Consider the following 26,644-nt stretch of genomic DNA (forward strand, 5'->3'; position numbering starts at 1 on the left):
CATGAATTTTAAACAGCTTCAAAAAAAAAAAAAAGAATTTTAAACAGCTTCCTATGTAATCTGTACTTTTCTTGTGTCAAGAACAAGAAAAAATATGGACAACTGGTTAGGAATGTAATAGACAATCTCAATAAGACTGAGAAAATACAAAATATTTTAACATAGAATTAACAGGAATGTGTAGAACCTACATTTAAAAAGAACACACGGATGAAAGCTTAACTGCCTAAAATTCAAATGTTGTGGGATGAGATCATCCGACCTTGAAATGGGATGTAAAGATGAAGCCCGTACCAGCCTGTGCATGAGGATTTTCCCAAAGAATATTATGTTTTTCTCCCCCTTGAAAAAAAGGGTAAGATTCATAATAGATATGTTTAGAATACTAATATTGAATATATTGAATATACTTCCATTTCATCAAAGATAGGTTTGTAATGGTCAGCGAGAACTAGCCAGAAGAATGCTGTGATTTATTAAGCTTGTCTTCTGAACAGAGATAAAGCAGCTGAGCTGATACTAATTGGATCTCACACTCTTTTGAATGTGACTTGGCAGGAAAAAAAACAGTGATAAGTCTAGACTCCTGAAAAGGTTTGGAAGGAGAGTGACCAGAGGAAGAACTGGTCCATTCTGATGGACAGAGGCTGGAGAGGAACATTCCAAGTGCCCTGAGCCAGGATACAGACTGAGATCGTGGACAACATAACCCGCCCCCCACCACTCTTGTCCTTCTAGAATCCTCCCACATAAGGAGTCTTTTCCAGGTCCCAAACAGCTAGAACCCAGGCAGGAAAAACCATTCGTAGTCAATCAATCCACATCTATCCCAAATGAGAGAAAACTTCTAAAAACCACACATTCAGGAATCGAAGGGATGGTCTCCTCCCTATCTTGCTAAGCGCCTAGTGAAACTGGTGCCCAGTTAGGTAAACTAGCAGGAAGTGGAAACAGGCTATCAAAATAACTCTGCGTTACTGGGAGAAGCTACTCTGGGGAAGTGAGCAAAGAACTGGCCAAGTGGAAAGAAGTATCTATTCTGCTGGGGGAAAGGAGAGGCCCATATCTTGAAGAGGTCCACTCTGTTTGGAGTTAGCCACAAATGCACATTTCTACATCGCAATGGAGTGTGCTCTGAGAATTTGGGTCGGGGGGAGGGAGAGAAGGATTCTAGAACTCCCAAGGAACTTTAGAGGGAAGTATAATGAGGAAGATCCCTAAATGAAAAGCTAAATGAAAAGCTGAATTACTTTACAAAATCACAATAAGTATTAAGTGTTGTGGGATCAGGAATATACATATAAATTAAAAAAACAGAAAAGTGATACACATTGGACAAGAAAGAGTGATCTGTACTTAAAGGTACTAATTTAGATAGACACTCAAATCATAAAATGATCAAATAAAAGGAACAAAGTAAAACATTATGATGCTTCTGCTATATAAAAACATTTGTGATTTAAATTTATCTGCAAAATAAAATTATCTAAGGAAAAGATAAAGTCAAAATACTCTGTCTATCCTGATTTCCATCAGAGAATGCCAAGTTCATGTCTATTTTAACATAGGCTATTTGTGGTTAAGGGGTACAAAGATGCAATAAAGAATCATCTGGATGTCCTCTAAGCCACCAACATATAAGCCAGGTAGTCAAACTCATGACTTTTACTGGATATTATTTCAAAGCCAGATAAACATCTCTATGGTGTATTGCCACTAATGGAATTCACTTACAAATTCCAATTTCTAAGAGAAAATACAATTCTAATTTGTCAAAAACATAGCCATCTCTGAGATTCTAAAAAACAAAGCCTTAATAATTTATGAAGTCATTATGGCCCTGATGATTGCACAGGTCACAAGAGAATTATAAAGAAGAAAGGCAATGCTCATTTTCCCCAGGAGAGAAATGCCAAATGCCATATTGTCATAAAAACACTGTAAGCACATTTATATCAGCATGATCTCTTTTCAAAACACACAAGGCTAAAAGAAAATATGAAAACTAAAATACATGTTGGCAAAGTAATTCCAGCCTAGCAAAGGCAAATTCCTATAGAGATTTTCTCCATGGCTTACGACCTCCCGTAAAGCCTTTCTGGACTATCCTACCTGTATCAACCCCTTCCATGTCCCTCTTACTACCATTCTCTAACCCCTGACACTGTTTTACGTTTTATAATTAACTGAATCCACCTTACATATTTATCTGCTTACTGCTTTGTCTCACCCACTAGAATGTAATTGCACTGAGGGGCAGGGATCCAGTCTTGCTCACCATATAATCCTCAGTGCCTGGCACATGGAGATCACTCAATATATATTTGTTGAAAGAAAGAAGGAACAAATGAAGGAAAGAGGGAAGGCAGGAGGGCTTTAAACTTTGTAGGCATAGTCATACAATCTAGTATAAATGACATCATTTACTTTTGTATGAATATTAAAATTTCCTCTTTCCCAAGAAAGCAATGGTGTCTTTCCCAAGTGAAGGATCTAGCTCCCACTTATGGTTAAATACGGAAAGAGAAATGCCCTCACTTTATGAAACAAGTCTCCAAAAAAAAACATTCAGTCAGGAGAAGACTACTTTCGAGACTACGAGTTCATTGATAATGACTTTGATATTTAACTTTTGAGAGGTGCCAATTTTAATTGATGTAATCACTCTGGACTTAAGTTCCAGTAAACATTGCCTCGTCTGTATGAACCTTTCAAAGAAAATTTTGTCTCTCTGCTGAAGGAAATCATAGCAATTTCCTGAGTATATATGGTTATCTTCCAGAAAAAAACTTTTTCCCATGAATCATCCAGATAACTTGGTTATATTAGTGGTATTGCAACTACCTTAGGGAAGAGAAGCTGAAGGAGGCAAGGAGAGGAGAAGTGAGAACATGTGCACCAAGTGCCACAGAGCCAAGATTTCATTATAAGTATATACTAATCCCAAGAAGCAGACTGCGAAGTGCCAACACCACCAAATTGAGCATGCAGAGTTTTCTCAAGCTGGTATCAGAAGAGGAACTCAAAAAGGTTGCAAGCATGAGGGAGGTCTGATATAAAGATGGAGGGACCCGTGAAAAGATATGTAGGCACCTAATGGGATGTAGGGTGGCACAGAAACAGGAACTTTGGACCTACAATTATGTACTGGGGTGAATAATGGCCCCAAGTGATATATATGTCCAAGTCCTAACCCCCAAGACCTGTGAATGGGACCTTATTTTGAAGAGGCTTTATAGATGTGGATAATTTAGGGTAGGTCTTAAACATAACGACAGATGTCCTTACAGGCAAATTCGAGGCAGACACAGGAGAGAAGGCCATGTGAAGACAGAGATTGGGGTGGACACTGCTATAAACCCAAGAATGCAGGCAGTCATCAGAAGCCAGAAGAGAGGCATGGTTTTTCCCTCAGAGCCTCCCAAAGGAACCAACACTGCCAAGACTTTGAACTTCTGACCTCCTGAACTGTCAAAGAATAAATTTCTGTTGTTTTAAGCCAGTCGGTGTGTGGTAATTCAGCCTTACTGATGCAGACTACAAGAACTAATGCAGACTACAAGAACTGATTCTGCCAATAACATGACTGAGCCTAGAAGCAGCTTCCTCCCATAGTCTTCAAGCAAGGACTCAGACCAGCAGACACCTGACCTCAGTGGCATGAGATCCTGAATAGAGAACCCAGTCACACTGTGTCAGACTTCCAACCTACATAGCTAAGCACATGTTGATTTAAGCCACTAAGTGTGTGATAATTCATTATGCATCAATATGCATCTAATGGAACAGTTAAGAGTTTAATATTCTTATAATTATTATATTTGTTAATACTCAAAATGCAAAGTTACATAAAAGTTTTGATGGTGAGCATCTTTTTGTTCCTGATCTTAACAGAAAAGCCCTTGAGTAGTATTTCAAAACTGTGATCAGAAGAGTTCTGGGAGATGTTACTAGGATAAGCCATAGGAAATAGTGTCTCAACATCATAAAATGTTGAGAAACACTGAGCTTCAGAAAGTTAAATGGGTGAATTGTGGAATTCAAAAGCCAAGGGATAGTAAACACACAGAACATTTCAGAAAGAACATGTGTTCTGTGGCAGGTTTATGAACATTACACAGGCACACTGTTGAAGGAAGTTGGCTTCAATATTTAATTTATACTTAACTAAACCTTTCTATTTACAGGACTTACAGACTTCTTCAGTTAAAAAATAGTAATTTCTGAAATATTTGGCTCTACCAGACAGCCTTATGTTCCATAAGGGCTGTGCCTATCTTGGTCATTATTATATCCCCAGAAACTAAAACTATGTGGATATAGTAAGATGTACTCAATTAGGATCAGGTGAACAAATAAGCTGGTTAAGAGAAAAAAACAAAAAAATAAATAAAATTTAAATTTAAATTTAAAAAAAGGAGAAAAAACATTCTCTCCCCAGCTCACTTCACGTAACTATCACATGCAGGTATCCCCTGGAAATAAGTTGGCCTGTTTACTGTTCACTAGTCTGCCCCTTCCACACCTTTGCTTACCCCATTCTTGCCTAGAAGATCTACTCCTTTTCTATGCAACCCTACCTACATTTCAAAGTCTAACTGAAATACCACCTATCAACGGTGTAATAATTCTCCACATAGAAAAGGCACTAAACAAATACTTACAACTAAAGTTCATCTCTTCAGAAAGCAAAGCATGTATACTGTGAAGAGGTGACAATTCTTTTACATTAATTTATTAATTTATATAGAAAGCAATCCATCCATGATATTTATGATAGATGAGGTTATGGTTAATTTTAAGTGCTAACTTAACAGGGCCACAGGGGCAGAGACAGCGACACTTGATCAAACATTATTCTAGGTCTGGATGAGGGTAACATTTGAGTCAGTAGACTAAGTAAACCAGATTGCCCTTCCGAAGGTGGGTGGGCTCATCCAAGCCGTTCAAGACCTGAGTAAAACAAAAAGGCCAAGTGAAAGTGAATTTCTCTGTCCTACTGCCTTGAGCTGGGGCACTGTTCGTTGGCTGGCTTCAGGCTGGAAATACCAGCTCTTCTTGAGTCTCCAGCCTGTCAGTTTTCAGACTGCTCTGTACTCTATCAGCTGTCCTGATTCTCAGGCCTCTAGTCTCAAACCAGAACTACCCCATCGGCACTCCTGGGTCTCCAGCTTGCTGACCATCCATCTCAGGACTTCTCAACCTCCATAGTCATGTGAGCAAATTTCCTTATTGTAAATCTCCTTCTCTCTATATATAACCCTATTGGTTCTTTTTTTTTTTTTAAGATTTTATTTATTTATTCATGAGAGACACAGAGAGAGAGGCAGAAACATAGTGAGAAGCAGACTCCCTGCAGGGAGCCTGATGTGGGATTTGATCCCAGGACCCCAGGATCATGCCCTGAGCCAAAGGCAGACACTCAACCTCTGAGCCACCCAGGTGTCCCCATCTTATTGGTTCTATTTCTCTGAGACCCATAACTAATATTTAGTAAGATATTTACTCTTACAACTGAGTTTTCATTCATATCTCTAGCAGTTCTGATAAGCACCTGGAACACAGGTATTACATGGTATTTAACAAGATTAAATTACTATCCTCCCTGAAAATTTCATTAAAGCTTTTAGAAAAGACATCCACTCTTTCCCTAGGATCAACACCCAGGAGCTATTTAACCACCAAATAAAAAGAGCCTCTCTGAGAACAATGCCACATAGCTGCAGGCAAAGCAGAGATGGTGAGAAAGACACAACAAACACACAGGACTGTACGCATCACTCACACCCCTGAATCCAGCTATATTTAATGCCAGCAGAGCTCATAATGTGAGCACATAATTATTTTCCAGATTAGTTTTGAGTGTTACCACTTGGAAATAAAATAGTTTTAACTAATACAACACTTTTGAGTGAAAACTGAGAAGCCTACTATATATATGTGCATGAAAAGCCTAACCTCTCAGCTTTAGCCAAAGTCTTGCTTAAAGTCAAAGAAAGATTAAAACTTTAACAAAATTAAAAGTATGGATGTTAATATGCATATTTGCCAAACTAAAGCCAATGTCATGTCACTCTTATAAACTGCAGAAACTTCACAATTCTTTTATTAAAGTACAACTGACATACAATATTTTCTTAGTTTCAGGAATACATCATGGAGATTCGGTATTTTTATACATTACAAAATGATCCCTGTGATGTCTAATTATTACTACCTGTCACCACAGAGTTATTACAATATCACTGCTGGCATTCTGTAAACTGTACATGACATCCCTATAACTAATTTATTTTATAACTGCAAGTTTGTATTTCTTAACTCCCTTCACCTATTTTGTCTGCCCACCCCACCCCCCTTTGGGTAACCAACAGTTTATTTCCTGTATCTACCAGCCTGTTTTTGTTTCATTTGTTTAATTGTTTGGGTATTTTTTTAAGATTTCACATATAAGTGAAACCATATGGTATTTGTCTTTCTCTGTCTGCCATATTTCACTTAGCATAATATCCTCTAGGCCCATTCATATTGTCCAAACGGCAAGATTTCTCATAATTCTTAAACCATATATTTACCTACTCAGAGAAGAACATGAATTTTTTATGATTAACATTTCTAAACTTATAATCACCAAGAGTTATCACCAAAGACTAAACTCCTTGCCAAGATTTCTAGTTTTCTAGAGTCAAAGTTAAATGAATGCATTAGGTAGATTTCATTTTTAAGTTTTATGAACATTTACTGAGCCCTTACTATATATACCAGGTAGGCACAATCAGCAATATCTATTTTAACAGCCACTTCATACCTCCGATGTACTATTACTACTACTTTTGTACAATTACAATCTTCCTTTTAAAGGTTAATAGAAAATAATGTACCTAAAAATAATAGTAGCAGTGTTACTACTATGAAGAGTGTGCCATGCCCTATGCACTATACTATTTTACAAGTGGTATCCCATTTAATTGCCCACAAGTATCTTCTGAATTATATACTATTGTCCCCATTCTTGGAAAACATATACTTCTATTTTTCAACTGCATGTGGTTTCATTTGTATTTTCCTCTGTAATTCCTCATCACTGGAAAAGGTAAAGATATATATTACAGGGACTACATATATTTATTCCATCTCAAATAAGTAAAACAAAAGCACTGGATTATAGATTTAACATTTTTCATTTTGCAAACTCCTCCAAAAGTGGGCAAACTTCAGATAATACGAAATTTTATTTCAAATTTGCATAGGTGTTACCAGTGATTAGTAAACTGTAAAGTCCTGTTAAAGGAAATCCTGTCCCTACCATGGGGGCACCTCTCAGGTCCTGAGAAATGCTTCCCTACAAGCTGTTAGCAGATATCCAATGTACATCTCAAAAATTACATTTTCCACAAAAAAAAGAAAATCTATTTTTAGGCATTTTCTTATCAGAAAGATGCATATAATTACATATAGTTTAGAAGTGTAAGATGGCTCTGAAAGCATGAATTAATCTCAGAGAGAAGGTTCTAATCTTATATTTACCCATATTAGTACAAACATACACACTCAGAGATAATAAATGGAACCAAAAATACATTTACTGATAGTTTCTCACTGAGAAAGCTCCACATAACAAAGTTTTAAATTTTGTTCCATAGAGATAACCACTTTCTTGCTTTGGGTATCAGAAGTATTCTTATAGTATATATTCGTTATCAGGAGTCTCCCTGAAACCAACTGCAGCAGTGTAGACATGAAAAGAAACAAGGGTAAAAAAAAAAAAAAAAGAAAGAAACAAGGGTCTGGCTCTATAAACTGAGCCATCACAGATCAAGTTCCAAGCGCTAATCAGTCAAGACAAGTCCCCTCTGCCAGGAGGAGGGCTGATACACACTGGCCACACACTTCATAAAATGAACCTTCTTAAACCGACGATGAGTGCTTTGGAACATAATAAGATCTGGTTGTTACATATTGTGGAAATTAATTTTTTTTTTTTTAAAGAGAACCAGTGATCTGGAGAAGTTGAACAAACTGAGGGGAGCATTTGGTGAAACTGTCACTCCTAAAACCTGCAGCCCAGGCCCTGAAGGAAGCCATGATCAGGCAGGCACCAGTGCAATGCAATCCAGCATTTGTAAAATTTCCTTTAATAGTGATATCTGGCATACGTTTTTCAACTTTAATTCCATTAAAGTTTTTGAGTTCCATTCCAGACCACCAGGGTAAAGCAAATGTGGCAATAAGAACAGGTCAAATGAACTTTTTGGTTTTCCAGCTCATATATAAAAGTTAATTTGCACTATACTGTATACTCTATTAAGTGTACAACAGTATTAGGTCTAAAAAAATGCACATACGTTGATTTTAAAAAAATTTTATTACTAAAAAACTAAAGTTTGAAACGTTGTGGAGAATTACCAAAATGTAACCTAAAGACGTGAAGTGAGCAAATACTATTGGATAAATGGTACCAATAGACTTGCTCGATGGAGGGTTGCCACAGACCTTCTGAAGCACAATAAAGCAAAGCATAATAAAACAAGGTAGCCCTGTACTTTTGTTTGACAAGACTCATAGTGAGGTAGAAAAAAATTCAATGTGCTTCAATTATGTCATTTTAGAGTTTCATGCATTTAGACTGGGTCCTCTCAGTCATCACCCTACTAAATGTTTGGTATGTGCATAGTGGAGTCAAGGAAAAATATGATCCCATTGTATTAATTAATAGTCATTATTATGTGGTGTTCTAGCACCACCACCAACTCTCCCCGCCCCACCAAAATATCCTGTTTATAAATAAGCTTTTTTTCCATTCCAAGAGTTTGGGGTGAAGGAAGATTTCTTTCCATCTCTATTATTTCAGAGTAGAACTAGGAAACATCCCAATTCCATGTTCCAGTAGTCTTGTAATGTTGACCCTGAATAATAAACTTTACCTCTCTGGCCACAAACCCCTTTAAATCTGCATAGCCTCAGAGTCATGTGCCTTTGGGAAAACAGGTAAGGCTCTAAATGGATTCTCCTGGGTTCTATGCAGTGTAGGCACTGCTGCTTCTGTTTCTGGACCTCTTTTACAGTGAGTACATAAGCATATGTACAAAAAAATAAGGACATCGAGCCTCCAATTCCATCATTAGACCTAGTTTGAAGGAAGCATCCTGAACATCCTACACTTCTCTGCATGAATGCAGCACATGGGACTTACTGGGGAAGTAAGACATCTCTAATGAGAGCCAGCAGACTGCTGTCAAAGTTGACATTCGCTTCCTTCTTGCCATCCCCAACCTCCTGGTTCACGAGTAAAGATGTGGTCTCTGAGAGCAACCGCAAGCTGAAGAGCCTCCACTCCACTTGAAAGAAAAAAAAAATGCTAAGAATGTGAGTACGTGGAGACAGAATGAAGACAGAAGTGTACCCAAGGCATTCTTGTTGACATGGTCACACTTACCATTTTGGCTCTGAACCAAGGAGACCAAGGGTGGCAGGATGTAGTCAACAACCTTAAAGAAAAGATGTAAAAGACCTGGTTCAAATCTTTCTGATCACAACACTGGTATTAACTACTATCTGTGCTTTTTGCACTGACAGAATCACTAATCAAAAGAGGGGGGAGAATCAATAGCTGAATTTATCCTGGATTTAAGTTCTGCATGACATTTAATAAACCACCAAGCTCATTTAACTCTGAAAAAGTCCTCAGGTCAAAATGACAGTATGATCATCAAAACAGTAATTCATCAAACCTTCATAATTTATAAAGGAACTTTAGTATATAACACAAAATCTGGTTGGCATGGGTTGACATTAAACCACCAAATTAATATATATAAGCTGGTGATCATTACTCTAGTTTAAACTACATAATCAAAATATTGGGGGAAAAGGAGACACTCAATCCTCACGCTTTATTAAATACATCAAAGAGCCATGACAAATTAATCTTGGGTGCTAAAGAGATTCAAAGATGTAAATCTACTACACAAACTACTTCTAGGATTTCCTCACTCAGAGCACAATCATATATGGTTTGAAATCTACTCTAAAATAACCAATTTATTCCCCTGGATGAAAATAAACAATAAAAAAAGGACAAATTGTTTCCACAGTCTGATTTGGAAACCTACTCCCCCATTTAACGTTTGGTGACAATAAACAAAATTCGTGTTGTTTACATTTGAATTTATTCCTGATCCTGAAATATGTACATGTACTTGTTCTCTCTACACTGATAAAAGGGCAGGAGAAACGGATCACAGCCCAACAATACCATCTTGCGGTCTAAACCAATGAAAGGAAGCCCTCCACAGGTAAAGATCTCCACAACATGGATAATAGCCCATCAATGTCAACCTATTCTAGCTCCACCTTATATAATAAGCTTATGTATAATATTGTATCTAGATATTTATGCAAGAACCCTAAGAACTAGAGATGTTTTGTTTACCCTCTTCCATTAAGTGATGTCACATCACTCAAAGCATAGACATCATGCTGCACTAAGGAATCTGGACAGTTCTAAACTTGCAGTTATATCAAAAGCAAAAACCATGCCAAGGAAAGAAATGTATCCTACTATTAACACCTATTAACATGATCAACACCTATCTTAAAGATTTTGGATAAGTAGGACTGATATGTGATCTAAGTTTCCAATTCAAGTTTGAAAAACTGTTAAGCATGGCCAAAAAGCAAGATCATCAGAGAGAAGATGAAGAGACAAAAATCATCAGTATTCCTATAAGCCTACATTGACCAATTAAATAACAGAAATAAGATACGATCTACAACTACAATAAAATTCTAAGGAATCTATGATATTATGACTTTTACAGGAAAAAAATGCAGAAAACATTTACAGGTATGATCATCGATAGACTTCTGAAAAAAAGCTTCAGAGTTGTCACAATCATCTTTAAAGCAAGAAAAATGCCAAACAAACAAAATCAACAACTCTTCTCAGACACCTCAGAGAACTGAGGTCATGGAACAAACAATTGTCCTACAAACCAAAGAGCCAGGCAAATACAGAGAATCATAGCTTAGTAGGCACATAAATCGTCACGGGAGCCAGCAACTGGTACAAGAACTGCAAAAGTCACTGAGAAATTGTCAGAGCCTGAACCCAGTCTTAGTGGATCTTCCACACACCCAGGAGTTTACTTTCCAGAATCCTCACTAGATGCTCAGGGTAAAGATCAGAGGCGAACCTCTCACGATTCCAGCAGAAGGAGGAAAAAATTAACCATTGTGAAACATGCTCAGAGCATTCTTTTCTCCTTAACTAAGGCCTGGACACAGGGGTCATTATTTTACCAGAACCTAACTGACACGGGAAGGACAGACCCAACTCTGGCATCCTCTAAGCCTTCCTCTCTCCCCTGTGGAGGGAAACAATTGAGAAGGACTTGTCGAGGTCAAATGCACAGGCTCACAGAAAGAATTCTGTAGGACTGTGGGACACTTCCTCTCCCGCCACAGCTTACCATGACATTGACATGGCTCCTGTATGATAACACAGATGACAACTGAGAGTTGCAAGACACGGGCTTTATGTCAGAAGGAGTTATTAGAGAAACCCAAAACAATAGAAGAGATGAAAACAAGGACTCTGGAGGGAATTGCAGCCTCTGAAACCACAGGTTCAGCAAACCATGAACACGATGTGGCTTCAAGCTTCACACACGTAAAACCTCACACTAATGATTCATTTATCAGTTCATTTTACCTGATAGATCATATGGAAGTGAAATATTCAAAGTGTTGAGAGAGAAAAACACCAGCTTAGAATTCTGAGTGAAACTATCCCTCAAAAGTAAAGGAAGAAATAAAGATTTTCTCATGAACAAAAACAGAAGACAAAGTCTGCCAGGAGACCTGCCTTGCAAGAGATGTTTTAAAAAGGTCTTCAGAGAGGGGGACTTGGCCAGCTCAGTCAGAGGAACATGTGACTCTTGATCTTGGGATTGTCAGTTCAAGCCCCACATTGGATATAGAGATTACTTGAAAATAAAAAAAAATTTTTATGGCAGTTCTTCAGAGAAGAAAAATGATATTAGGGCAGAAACTCATTTTTCCTTATCAGAGAAGGAATAAATGAAGGTAACACATAGTCATTGATGAGAAGACTCCGAGAGGTCACCTCTCCTCAAATTAACCCATAATTCTAATGTATATTCCAAGGAGGTTTTCATAAACTCTTCATATCGATTCCACAATGTATTTGGAAAGTAGTGATACTGTTATAGAAACAGAAAGATGGATGTAAATCAAAAGGGACACACTAGTGGGTGAACAAGGCTTAACTTTGAATAAATTTTTCTCTTCCTCATTTTTGAAGCTGCTCCCTCCCCTCACTTGTTTTTTTTGTAGAATCCTTGGTTCCAGGAACTCAGTATCAATATTGACATTGAGCTGACCCCGACATCTCACTGATGTCACTTCAATATATACTTAACAAGATTCAGATGGCCATACCAGTGTTAGTCATGAGAACACCTTAAAGACATGATGGAGACAGCCAGCAGGACATGTACCAGATTCCTATCAAAACCATTCAGACCCTGTATCTTCCTATAAAACCCCTCAGTCTCATACTCTGGGTAGGCTTACAGTCTTGGAGCCATTAGCTTGCTACAGCCTCCCGTGCCTGGCAAAGTAATAAAGTGTCTCCCATCTTTATACCCTAATGCTGTCATTCTGTTACATTTTGGCTCTAGAGCACAGAGGTTAGTTTTCAACAATGGGAAAAAAAAAAAAAAAAAAAACAAGAATAAAGAATTTTCAACAAATTGTGGGCAGGAATGATTTACTCTCCCAAGTTTCCAGGTTTATCGTAACAGATGGAAATAAAGTGGTACAAGCATAGGGTTAGATAAAGAGATTTAAGGAATGCAACAGAGAGCCTAGAAATAGACACATATGGGAACTCAGCAAGAGGCATATAAGAGCATTATCAACATAAACAAAAACATATAGTGCAAAAACATATAGACTATTCATTTAAAGTTATAGGTATAATTAGCTATCTGTTTGGTAAAAAAAAATACCACCAGAGAACACTTAAAAAAAAAAAAAAAGATTAGGGATCCCTGGGTGGCGCAGCGGTTTGGCGCCTGCCTTTGGCCCAGGGCGTGATCCTGGAGACCCGGGATCGAATCCCACGTCGGGCTCCCGGTGCATGGAGCCTGCTTCTCCCTCTGCCTGTGTCTCTGCCTCTCTCTCTCTCTCTCTCTCTGTGACTATCATAAATAAATAAAAATAAAAAAAAAAGATTACAGGAGGATTAAATATCTACCAGTTTAAAAAAAATGGCTTTTAAAGGAAAATATGATAGCATAGTTTTGTAATATAAAGTAGGAAAGGGCTTCTTAAATAACATTTAAAAAGTGCAATCGAAAATTTAAAAAACATTTGTATCAGATGAGTCCCCATAAACAAAATGAGAAGAAAAGCCACTGACTTCAAAGAAGTTCTACAATCTCCATATTTGACAATGGATTAATATGCTGAATAAAAGAAATCAATGGAAAAAGACAACTCTCAAAACTGGATAAAAGATAGGAACAAGTAGTTCCCCAAAGAGAATACACAAATAGCCAACAAACAAACATGTGAAAACTACTCAAACCCACTAATCGTCAGAGAAATGAAAATGCGTGTCAATGAGATACATATACCCAGTTAAGAAATCATATTAATATCAAGAACTTGCAAAACTAGGGGAAAATAGGTACTCGCATACCACAATAAATCAGTAAACCAATATAACTTGGATAAAGAATTTCACAACAACCAAAGCTGAAGATGAACACACCCTGCAACCCAGCAATTCCATGTCTATGTGACATGTTCAAAGATACTCATTGAAGATCTGACTTCAAGAGTTCAAAAGTGGAATGTGTAAATTTCTTATCATTGTATTTCATGAAAGCAATCAACTTGTAAAAAGATCTGACAGCATGACACTCTGTAGCCTGAAACAATATAGCCTTAAATACATATTAAATGTAAATTTCAGTATTAAAAATATATTTCATGGGGCACCTGGGTGACTCAGTGGTTGAGTGTCTGCCTTTGGCTCAGATTGTGATCCCGGGGTCGCATCAGACTCCCCAGAGGGAGCCTGCTTCTCCCTCTGCCTGTGTCTCTGCCTCTCTCTCTGTGTCTCTCATGAATAAATAATATCTTAAAAAAATAAAAATATATTTCATCAGTTTTAAAAGAAGAAATCTAGTTCATTATAAAATCATTTAATTTTTTAATTAACAGTTTTCCTTTGAATGACTGAAGGCAATTATTGTTGTATCTCAGGATGATACAAATTCAATCCTTCCAACTGAGAATGATCCTTTAGAAGTAAACAGGTACAAGATAGTAATGGAGAAATAAAATGCTTGCTACAATATGTAAATGAAGACTACAAGACAATTCAGAAGATTATTCGACTATTCACCTTTAATTCATATTTTTGCTGAACAATGACTGTTGATTACATTATCAAATGAAAACTACCCATAAAAACACAGAGTGAAAAATAGAAATAAAATTACACTGAAAATGTCTGGATGCTTAGCAATTCAAGCAAGGCAAGGGAGATAAAAACTGAAAAACAATTTCATCCATTTTAATTATATTCTATTCAATAACTACATAAATCAAAATAATATATGGTTTTCAGGGAAAGATCGCTGGTTTTAAAATCCTAACAAGGAAAAAGACCACATATCTTTGGGAAAAATGTTCGCTTAGAATTAAACATACAATGATTTGAGCAAAAAAGAACAGATGAAAATTAAAGTTTTAAAATGTTAGTTATTTGGGAGTGTAGAGCAAAGAAACAGTTCTTGGAGTAGAATTTTAGCAGAAATTTCAAAGAAAATTTAACAAAAGAAATTTAAGAAAGTGAAACATTTCAATATATTCCCATACAAATCAGAAGGCTTAATAAATCTACTTTCAAAAAATGCAAGAAAAAAATTTGTATAACTGATACATCTCAACATTTACACAAATATTAAGTGTAAGTAGACCTACAGAAGACCTACATATATACATACACACACACACACACAAATGATTTTGATGAGCTCGCAGTAGGTAGGTATGGGGATTTTACCACCACCATCAAAATTTAATAGCAACTAAGGGATAGAAGGGAAATGGACACAAATGTGAAATAATTAACATTATGTAAATTGGAATGTGTGGGTGAGCCAGAGTTTCCTGGCAGAGAGGGAGATGTATTTTATTGTTGTCACTGTCCTTGACGTAACTAGCTGCTAAGAGTTAAAGTCCTTGAGATTCATCTATAGAAGGACTTAGGCCTTTTTTTTTCCTATTTTTTGAGATATTTAGAGTAATTTACTCTGAATTTATTTTGAAAACATCCAGATGAACCTTAAAACAATTACCTGGATATATAAACTACAAGATACCAGTCAGAGAGGAGAAAGTAACTCTACACTGAGAGAGCAGATTGGCTCATGATGACAAACTCAGCAAAATTCTAGCCTCTGGCCCCAAATCCCTGGAAATCATACAGTCACTCACACACAGAGGCAGAGAGGGTGCTCAAGGTGAGGCAGCAGATCATGGGGCATGCGGGGCAGGGGGAAAGAAGCACAGGATTGATGATTACCTAAGGCCCAGCATCAGGGCAAATTTGTTCTTTTTTTAAAAAGTATCTTGATATCTGTATTTAAGGACAAATGATTTCTTCTATATCCCTATGCAGTTTATTTTGCCTTATGCATTTAAAAACATGTTTCCGAGAATGAGTTTATGGAATTCATCAGAATGCCAAAGGCTTCCAATGTACAAAACGTAGCAACAAATCATGGTCTGTTGCCAAGAGTACCATCTCATTGGGCTCACTGGATTCTTGTACCCTTCCAAGGGTGGGCTACTTGCCCGATATTTCCAGTCAATCCAGAGAGCTTTAAAAATGGACTCATTTCACCAAAGAAAATAATCCTTCTAACAAAAGCATCAAGATGAAGACACTTCACAGGTGTGAACTTCTGATTAGAGTCTTTCAAATGCTAACCAACCATCTCTTGAGGATGTATTCCTGATAGCATACAAACTAACCTTTCCGAGGGCAGACATTAAAACCGACTGGTGCATGTATTTTATACCTCTGTGATTAAGTATTTTCAAGTAAATTACACTAAGTATCTCAAATAATATGGAGAGAAACCTTAAAATGACTCATGAAATTATTTCACACTTCTCTCCCTTCGCATACCAGATTCTATCTGCCTCTAAACCCCACGGCTCACCCAGGAGCCCAATCAGGAGTTAATTCCCACCTGTCTTCAAGATTTAATTCAAGAATAAAATCATCCCTAAAAATCATCACCAGATCCTGTCAGACTGAGTAGGGCTCCTGGCTACACCCCATGCAAACCACCAATACAGCACTTTTCAAACCATGCATGGTCCAATCTTTATTACATTGGTTTCTTCCTCCCAACCAGTACTGAACCTATTCAGAGCAGGGGCTTATTCCAGCTCACTAGTGTATTTTCAGTGCTTTGTGAGGTTTTTTGAGTTTTTTTAAAAGATCTTATGTATCTGAGAGAAAGACTGCAGAGCAAGAGTATGCACGAGGAGAGGCTGGGGGAGGGTGGTTAGGAGCAGAGGGAGCAGGAGAACCAGGCTGTCTACTGAGCAGGTAGCCAGATCCCAGGACCCCAGGACCATGACGTGAGCCAAAGGCAGATGTTTAACTGACTGAGCCACCCAGGCACCCCTCAGTGCTTTGTTCTAAAGAAGTGGTTTACAAAAGGTACTTATAAAATACGTGAGTAATAAATACATAAATCAAAGACCCAAAATTTTGGGGGGTCTACTCATTATATCACTGCTATAACTCTATTCATCTTATTAATATGAATAGGGTGTAAGAAAAGTTTTGAGGGATCCCTGAGTGGCTCAGTGGTTTGGCGCCTGCCTTCGGCCCAGGGCATGATCCTGGAGTCCAGGATCTAGTCCCACATCGGGCTCCTTGCATGGAGGCTGCTTCTCCCTCTGCTTTCTCTCTGTGTGTGTCTCTCATGAATAAACGAATAAAATATTAAAAAAAAAAAAGTTTTGAAACCTAAAAGGTATTTGTTCTACACAATGGCAATTTATCTTAAAAAAAAAGAAAAGAAAGACTGACCTAATTTGCTTTTGTATCCTAGTTGTCAGCTGAGGTCACCCCAAACTTCCAGTTCTAAATAAAATTCTCTGGCCTGCACACTATAAGAAATCTCGAGTCCTCTCCCAGATTTCTGGGAAGGCGCAGTGGTTTATTTACTTTCCCCATGGTTCATTGGTGACTCTGCGTTTTTATATACTCTAGGATTTTATTATCTTCTCACCTTCTATTGCTGTTTGCTTCAGAACTGATTATACAAATGAACGGTGGTCCAACTGTCTATGACAGTTAGGACTCTGTCCCCTAGCCTCTACAGGAAGCAAGCAGGGAAGCCAAATCCCACCTGCTGCCAGCAGCTCAGGATGGTCAGGGTTTGGTGGCTGACTGCCAGCTTCATGCTTTTTTGTACTCTGACCCTTCCAACTCAAGACCAGCCACCAAATGACAATTATGCTCCCCTAACCAATCCCATAGGAGGCCCTGTTTCTCATTAGTCTGTCTGCAGCTCCCCTATGGCAACAAAAATAGGCTTTAGGTCTTCCCCCTTTTTTATTTTAACACTGAAGATTTTACACCCTCTGCCTGCCTTTGAGTCTCTGCCAAATGCAGCAATGGTGCTGACTTCTTGCTACAGCAGGCTCCAAATCAACAGCTTCTGCCTGTTGTCGTCATTCAGGTGGTCTTCCCTGATCTCCAACTTTCTCAAGGTACCATATGAACACCGAGACAGAAAGTAGTCCCTTTTAAAGGACGGAATTTAAAATCTCACAAGTTGTCAATACGTACACCAGACTTCACTGAGGGTTTGCAGTGATGCAGATTGTTTAACAGCAACAGCAACAGCAACAATTTGCAATTAAACATTAAACATCTGGTTTTTAGTTGTGTTTGAATCACCTGCACCTTTTTTCCCCCCATCAACCTCCCCATACAAGCTCTGGGGCTCCTGCCCTATTGCCTGCCTCTTCTAGCCCCCCCTCTTTGTTCCTGCCTTCTTTCCTCTTTGTTTTTCCTCTCACCTGCCCCCACCCAATGCCTGTTCATTATTTACACAAATTTTACTTATCCTTCCTACCCCTCTGCCCATGGCTGCTTTGTGCATCCAGGCTTCAAGGCCACACCTAGAACCCTACTTACAAAGGAAGCATAAGTCCAGTACAGATCCATCTATGGCCTAATGGTTATAAAAAGGCCAGGAAGATGTTTCGAGGTAACAGGTTTTCTCTGTCTCCCAGCAGACCATACTGCCTGACACACAAAGAGGACGTCCTCCTCCACATAATCTGAGACCCACACCCCTCCCAGAGATCTGTCCATTCTCTCTTCCAAATACACTTTTAAACAGCGTTCATTATTTTCTTCCTTAACACCCACGAATTTTTTACTAAGTTTTTAATTTTAATTCCAGTGTTGTTAACATACAGTGTCATATTAGTTTCAGGTGTACGAAATGATGATTCAACAATTCTATACATAACACCCCTTGATTTTTATCTAAACTTGGGGCTGGTTGCCATAGACCCAGAGAGATTCAAATCCTGTATCATACTGACACAAAGAATGATTGCTGATTAATCATGTTACAGAATGCTTCTTGATTTTAAAATCATAAATGGGGAGTGCACTCTGACTCAGGATAGAACTCAATCTGTGTTTCATGACAACCCAATCCAAATGGAAACAATGAAGTAGTAATAAAGAAAAAAAAAGGGCAAAAACCTAAAAACCCTCTTTATCAAATCACTTTTATTTAATTTTTTTTAAAGATTTTATTTATTTATTCATGAAAGACAGAGAGAGAGAGAGAGAGAGACAAGCAGAGGAAGAAGCAGGCTCCATACAGGGAGCCCGATGTGGGACTCGATCCCGAGTCTCCAGGATCATGCCCTGGGCCGAAGGCAGGTGCTAAACCGCTGAGCCACCCAGGGATTCCCATCAAATTACTTTTAAGTCACAATGAGGAAACCATGACAATATCCAACATTGCATATGACAAAGACAGTGTTCTACACCTTTGATTTTTTTTTAAAGATTTTATTTATTTACTCATGAGAGACAGAGAGAGAAAGGCAGAGACACAGGCAGAGGGAGAAGCAGGCTCTGTGCAGGGAACCCGATGTGAGACTTGATCCCAGTACTCCACCCAAGCATCCCTATACACCTTTGACTAGCATGGCTTTGCTCACTGGTACTAGGTCTCCCTATTAAAAACAAGAAACTGGGATGCCTGGGTGGCTTAGTGGCTGAGTGTCTGCCTTTAGCTCAGGGCATGATCCTGAGGTCGAGTCCCACATCAGGCTCCCTAGAGTGAGCCTGCTTCTCCCTCTGCCTCTGTCTCTGCCTCTCTCTGTGCATCTCTTTTTTTTTTCTCTGTGCATCTCTCATGAATAAATAAAATTTTAAATAAGTAAATAAATAACAAGAAACTGAACCATCAGAGACAATACATAGTGAGTACCTTTTGCTGCTGTGAAGTTAGATGGTTTGTTCATCAGTGCTTTCCTCTTCTAGAATCTTCCACAAAATGTATAAACAACATAGACACCATTTAAGTAAATACCATTGCAACTCTAATCAATCTCCCCTGCACTAATGATTTCTATCATAAAATTGCATCATTCATTACTTATTTTAGTTGTGAGGATAATATACCTGTGTATAGAGCAATCCAAGGAATTTTAATATTTAATTGATGCTTGCAGCATTGTTTTCTTCAACAAAGAAATTAATCCGTGGTAAAAATCATTTAAGGACATGTCCAGAAAAAAAAAAAAAAAAAAAGAGTTGTAGTTCACCTTTTTAAAAAAATGCACATTCCAAAGTCTAGGGACTTTTTATTTCTTTGCTCAAAAACTGGACCCCCCCACTCAAAAACTAAGTGTGCATATGTATGTATATTGCTTGTTGCTAATGAACCTCAATGTCCCAAAAGAAATGAAAGTCTTTGACTTAGAAATGCTGATAGCTCTGGGACACATAAGCTAGACAAGCACAAAGGCATTGAAATATGTAAATAACACTCACATGGCTAAACCTTACTTTTGTTTGTTCTTAAAGCCACTGATGCCTGAGATGATACTTCATCATTTAACAGACTGATTTTCCATTTTAAGAAATGAAGAACATTAAGTTCAATAGTTTTAAATAATCATGTAACCATATTCAGATTTTTTTCTCTTCACAAAGAAAGAAAGCAACAATCTAACCTGTGGAAAGTATATTTCTGAAATAATCATCTATGATGAAAGTATGCTTTATACTGTTATTTCTGTAGAGGGGTGGTTTTCCTATTTTTTATTTTATAGATGAAAGTATATCATTTGAAAAGTGAAGTCTACTATTCTAGGCACTCAATTAAAATTCTTATCCTACATTTGAAAATTAATCACCACTTCCTTCATTGCAGCAGGCCTTGGAAAATCTAGTACATCTGACAGCACAATAATTAACATGTTCACACCAACTGCCAGTCCCCTTTCCTCCACACAAAGTAATATTGGACATACAGGGAAAACATGCCAAAGACATGAATTCCACCTCTGCTAATGGCAGAGTGGGTCATGCACAGCACCCTTTTTGAGGAGAACGACTAAGAAAACTAGACACAACTTGCTTAAATCCTCTTTACAACATTAAATACCTAAAAAGATGGTAAAGAATTCCCAAGGCATAAGATATTGGCAAAATTTCAGAAGACTGGCACCTGCCATTGGCAGTTACTGGGACTGGGAGACACAGGCACTACTGTGTACTTCGTACACTACTGAGGGGAAGGCAAAATAGTGAGCCCTATGCATTTACCCTTTGATCCTACAACCACCACTCTGGAAATGGGCCCTGAAGATACGCCTCTAGTCATAGGAAACCATATATGCACGAGGTTATTTGTTTAGAACTGAAAAATATTAGCTACTACCTAAACATCCCAACACAGGAGATGGGTTGAATAACTTATGACCCACATACACACAGTGAAGCACTATGCTACTTCAATGAAGAAACAGGAAGAGCTCTATGAACTGAAATGGAGTAATTTCTAACATCCATTATGAAACGAAAAAGTGCAAAAAATATAGTATGTTACCTTTTGTACAGGAAAGAGCGGAAATAAGATATCTGTCCTCTTCACAAAACAGAAACACTGAATGAGAAACCAGAAAACAATGAAGCCAGCTACCTGTAAGCATAGGGAAGGTATGATGGAGCCATGAGGTGAGTGGAGGGAATATCCACCCAGGGGAAGAAAGTGACACTGCTCTGAACAGATCTTTTTCTAGAGCTTAGGCTTTTGGAAATGCTATTAACGCTATTATCTTACACATACTCAAAAAAATAAAGCCAAAAAATGATAGGAAGGGGTAAAGAAAACCTATAATTAAAAGCAGATTGAAAACAAATCAACTGCATTGCAGGTGAGTATTAGAACTACTCTAAAAGGGGAGGAAGGGAACCAATCCAAGTACCTTATGCACATAGCACAGAGTACACAGCCCCAGTCATGCCTGGCTGACAACTGGGAGGCAGAGGAGAGGGAGGAATTCCCTCCCTGATTCCTTGACTTCATTAGGTTTGTTTTTGTATTGGCGAGGGTAAAGCCATTCTGTAACAATTTTAGATGCACTATACAATTAAGCAAATGAGGGAATATGATGCTGTTGGAGGCCAGAATTTTTACAGAGGAAGAAGGGACACACAAATATGAAATGGGGGAAGGCAAGAAAGAATCATGTGGACATGGACTGGATTTGAAATTATTAATGTGAACTCATGATTTCAAAATATGGATATGTGTGTGTGTCCATACAAGCATATGCAAGCATGCATATGAGTGTGTCGTTCATATGTGTATATATATGTATCCATTTCCTAGCTCTGTTTTATGTAGACATTTCCCAAAAGCTAAGACATCCTAGGAAGGAGGATCACACATAGGGCCCTAACCAACTAATGTCATTTTCCATGAAAAGGAATCAGGGTTCCTCAGAGAATTGACGTGGAAATGACTAGCTCAGAGCAGGGAAGCTAAGAGCTGAGGCAAGAATATCTTGCTATGTCAGAAAGTTAAAAAAAAAAAAAATTAACTCAAAAAAATGATGGGGAATGGCACAGGCACGTAGGAGCCAACTTGAAAGGCTTTACACTGACCAAGTCTGGTATAACATGAGCACCAAAATAATTTCTGTAATGAAGTCATTGATAAAAACAGGAATTTGTGGTACACAGAATGATGGTAGACAGAAAAATGCCCACCATCCTTATCCCTGAAACCTGATCATTTCTAATCTTACACAGCAAAGTGGTTTTGTAGATGTGATTAAGTCAAGGATCTTGAGATGTTTATCCTGGATTAGACAGATGGGCTGAATATAATAAAAAGATTTCCTTAAGAGGGAGAAAGGAGGGTAAGAATCAGAGAAGGAGATGTGTCGACAAAAGCAGAGGTCAGGGGGGCTGCTGGGTAGCTCAGTTGGCTAAGCATTCGACTCTTGATTTCAGCTCAGGTCATGATCTCAGGATTGTGAGATCAAGCCCCGTGTTGCAGTCCATGCTGGGCATAGAGCCTACTTAAGATTCTCTCTAGAAAAAAGAAAAAAAAAAAAAAAAAAAAGCAGAAGTCAGAGAGAGAGAATACTTGAAGATGCTAGCTACACTGCCACCTTTGAAGATGTAAGAAGGGGCCATAAGCCAAGGAATACAGGCAGCCCCTAGAAGCTGGAAAAGGCAAAGAAAAAGAATATTTCCCTTACAGCTTCCAAAAGGAACACAGGTATGCTGATACCTTGATTTTACTCCCAAAGACCCATTTTGTACTTCTGACCTCCAAAACTCCAACATAATAAATTTGTGTTGTTTTAAGTCACTGAAGTTTTGATAATTTGTTACAGAAGCAATAAGAAACTAATACAGAATATAAGTCCATACCAGTGACTGATTAAGAGATATGCTAATTCATATCAGTTACTTTGCAAAAAAAAAAAAAAGGCTTATATTTACCAAGATCTAAACACTTTTTAACTTATTTTTGAAAAATACTTTTATATTATGCAACCTTTTTATTCAATATAACATACATATATAAAGGTATACTAATTCTAGGCATATGTCTCAGTTAACTTTCACAAGATGGACAGACTCATGTAACTAGCACCCAGATCAAAAAAAGACTTTGTAATAACATTGCAGAGCTCCCTTATAGCTCCCCCTTCCAGTTACTACCTGCCCCAGGAATAACCACTATCCTAACTTGTAATAGATGAAACAACCCTGTTTTTAAATTTAATGCAACTGTATTATGATATTTTGTATTTGCCATCTTTGTCTCAGAATTAACTTTGTGAGATTTATCCATTTTCTTAAGCATACTTATAAATCATATTCTTTGCTTCATAGCATTCCATCATATGACTAGTCCATAAATTGTTTACCCATTAGACTGTTGATGATGGACATTTGAATAGTTTCCTGTTTGGAGTTATAACCAGCCTTCTATGTGTATTTCAGAGAACATACATTCACATTTCCATTGAATGTATAATTTAGAGGTGAAATTGCTGACTCATGGTATATACTACATTCGGCTTCAATAGCCACCACCAGTTTTCCAAAGTATTTGTATTTGTATTTGAACTTACATTCCCACTAGAAGTTTTTGAGAGTTCCACACCTTACATCCTCACCAACTCTTAATTCAAAAATCTGGTTTAATTAAAGATAAATTATTCAATATTTATTAGCCTCCAGGCTTTAGCCTAAAAATTTACAAAAGGGCAGGACTCCATTTAAAAAAGTGATGCCCATTTAGTTTAGATTTTTAAAGAAACTGAAATATATTTTAGCAACTTATGTATATTATTGCCAGAACTTTCTAATAATCACTTTTATTTTTCCCTTTGCTATTAGTAAATTTTTTTGAAACCCCCATGAATGGGAACAAATTCTTTATACAATCAAATCATTGTATATTTTTTACTGCTCTGTAGGCCACACTGTTGATTTCCAACTCCAAAGAACCAAATGGTCTAAACTCCGGAAAGAATCGGAGTTTAGCAATTGTGCTCATCAAGAATTAAATGCATGTAATCACTTCCATATAATAAAGTATTGATCAGCAGCCTTGAACACAGTTTGTGCTAACATTTCAAACAATGTAATGCTCCTTGGAGTGCTGGATCTTCAATTTCATGTATTCCAGTCATGCTCAGGAAGTGGTAATTAGAAGATTTCCCATGGGTTATAGCATTAAAAAATATTTTTTATGAAGACCATGAATTGCAGTGGTGCCTTTCCTATCATAATATGGGCTGTAGCTATTATGATGACATTTCATGTTTAGTAAATAGACTAATTAAATGTCTGCATACATATAAGCACAGATACTTAAAAATATTGGATCTTAACAAATTATCCATGGGGTTATTGTTCAGTAGGATAAAATATCAATAAGCAACAATGGAGCAAGTAAGAGCTCAATGAAAAATTGAGAAATCACTGCTGAGAAAGTGACCATAACAACAGTTTCTGGTAATAGTGAGTATGGTTATTTGAATTAACCCTCTCACTGAAAACAGTGCAAAATGTCAGATAAAATATAAAAGAACAAAATCTTAAAAGTATTTAAGATCTGAAAAAGACAGTGGGGGAACTTTCAGACCAATTTCTTGAATGAAAGCCTTAACTACAGAGTGGAGTAGAACACATGAGTGCATACCTGATTGTGCCCTGGAGGCGCCTACCAATAAGACAAGCACAAGCTCCAGTGAGGCCACGAGGGCCAGAGAGAGAGATGTGAGTCCAGGACTCCCCAGCAGATGCAGTTTTGTATAGTCTCTTACCCTGGGCTGGGAACTGAGGATTACACTCTCAGAGTAAAGGAGCAATCAGATCTAGTCACCAACCCCTCCACATACATTAATACTCCTGGGAACTGCTGAGGAGGCTCCCCTGGAAAGTTATGATCTCAGACCTATCATCTGTATTTTATTTAAAGGTCTGTATTTTACTTAAAGAAAAGAGAGCTTCTTTTAAGTTCAGCTTGTAAAGAGTTAATATGGATAATGTAATTTTAGGATAAGCAGTAAAAGAACAAGGAGTACCTAAATGCCAATCTTCTGCAGAGAAAAAATTAATGAAAAAAATGTAAGTCATTAGGAAGAAAGATAAATTAGATGTGGGAAAAGAGAAAATATATATGACAAAGTCTGAAAGAATACGGTAAAATGATAGCCAATATACTAACAATTACAGTAAATGTAAATGGAGTACATGCTCCAGTGAAAGTTAAGTATGGGTCAGATAAGATTTTTTTAAATACTATATGATATTTACATGACACAGATCTAAAACATAAGGATAGAGAGATGTTGGAAGGAAAAAAATGAAAGAGATACATCAGCAAATATTAAACAAAAGATAGTATGTGTGATTATACTAAATGAGACAAAAGAGGCCTTAAGGTAAAAAGCATTACTAGAAATAAAGGTCACTTCACAATGAAACAAAGATCAGTTTCATAAAATGATATAACTTTAAATTTTCATGCACCTAATAACATGGCATCAAAATACATAAAACAAAAACTGAATTATATAGGGCGATATAAATTCATAATTGCCTTAAAGGAGATTTATACATACTTAGTAAGTTATAGAAAAATGACACAGAAGTCAAAATCAAAATCACAGAAACAGCTGGACAAGCATTTCATTTAAAATATTCTCGGGATCCCTGGGTGCCGCAGCGGTTTAGCGCCTGCCTTTGGCCCAGGGCGCGATCCTGGAGACCCAGGATCGAGTCCCACGTCGGGCTCCCGGTGCATGGAGCCTGCTTCTCCCTCTGTCTGTGTCTCTGCCTCTCTCTCTCTCTCCCTGTGTGACTATCATAAATAAATTTAAAAATTTTAAAAAAAATTCTCAAACAGCCAATAAATGTTTGAAAAATGACTTAGTCACATTAGTAGTCTTGATCCTACCATTTAAAACTATGGTGAAATATCATTATATATTCATTCATTATAAAGCTTGAAATAATAGGAGTTGAGAAGGATGTGGGAATCAGATACTGCACTGCTGGTATAAATATAAACTAGTACCACCTCTTTGGAAAACACTATGGCATTTTCTAGACAAAATGAGTTTATAAATATTCTATAACCACTAATTCCATTCCTATGTATGTATCCTAGAAATATTGCATGTTTATGTGGTGCAAAATATATTCACAAGAATCTCCAGAGCAATATTTTGTAAATGCCAAAAACCAGAAAGAGCCTAATGTCTATCCAGAAAATATAAGTAAATTGTGGTATCTGCATATACTCAACATTAGGATACAATACACTAATGAAAAATTAAACCATAGAGATACTTACAACACAAACCATAGAGATACTTACAACACGGATGTCCTACAGACACTGAGCAAAACAAGTCACAAATGAACACATAGAGTACAGATACAAAGTACAAAAGCAGGCAAAACCAATCTATATTGTTTAGGAATGCATAGACAGGCCTA

The 26,644-nt window shown here is 37.4% G+C and overlaps 1 protein-coding gene across 6 annotated transcripts in view; it reads right to left on the bottom strand.

Annotated features, from left to right (window-relative positions):
• Positions 1–26,644, bottom strand: part of ULK4 (unc-51 like kinase 4) — a 593,349-nt gene that overhangs the window by 326,506 nt on the left and 240,199 nt on the right. For all 6 annotated transcript variants that reach the window (XM_049099948.1, XM_049099952.1, XM_049099949.1 and 3 more), the window contains 2 exons: positions 9,437–9,488; positions 9,194–9,338 (listed from right to left, as the gene is read on the bottom strand). In XM_049099948.1, coding sequence (XP_048955905.1) covers positions 9,194–9,338; positions 9,437–9,488 — 197 coding nt within the window. The remainder of the gene's footprint in view (positions 1–9,193; positions 9,339–9,436; positions 9,489–26,644) is intronic.

Source organism: Canis lupus, chromosome 23, assembly GCF_003254725.2.
Source record: "Canis lupus dingo isolate Sandy chromosome 23, ASM325472v2, whole genome shotgun sequence".
Lineage (NCBI taxonomy): Eukaryota > Metazoa > Chordata > Mammalia > Carnivora > Canidae > Canis > Canis lupus.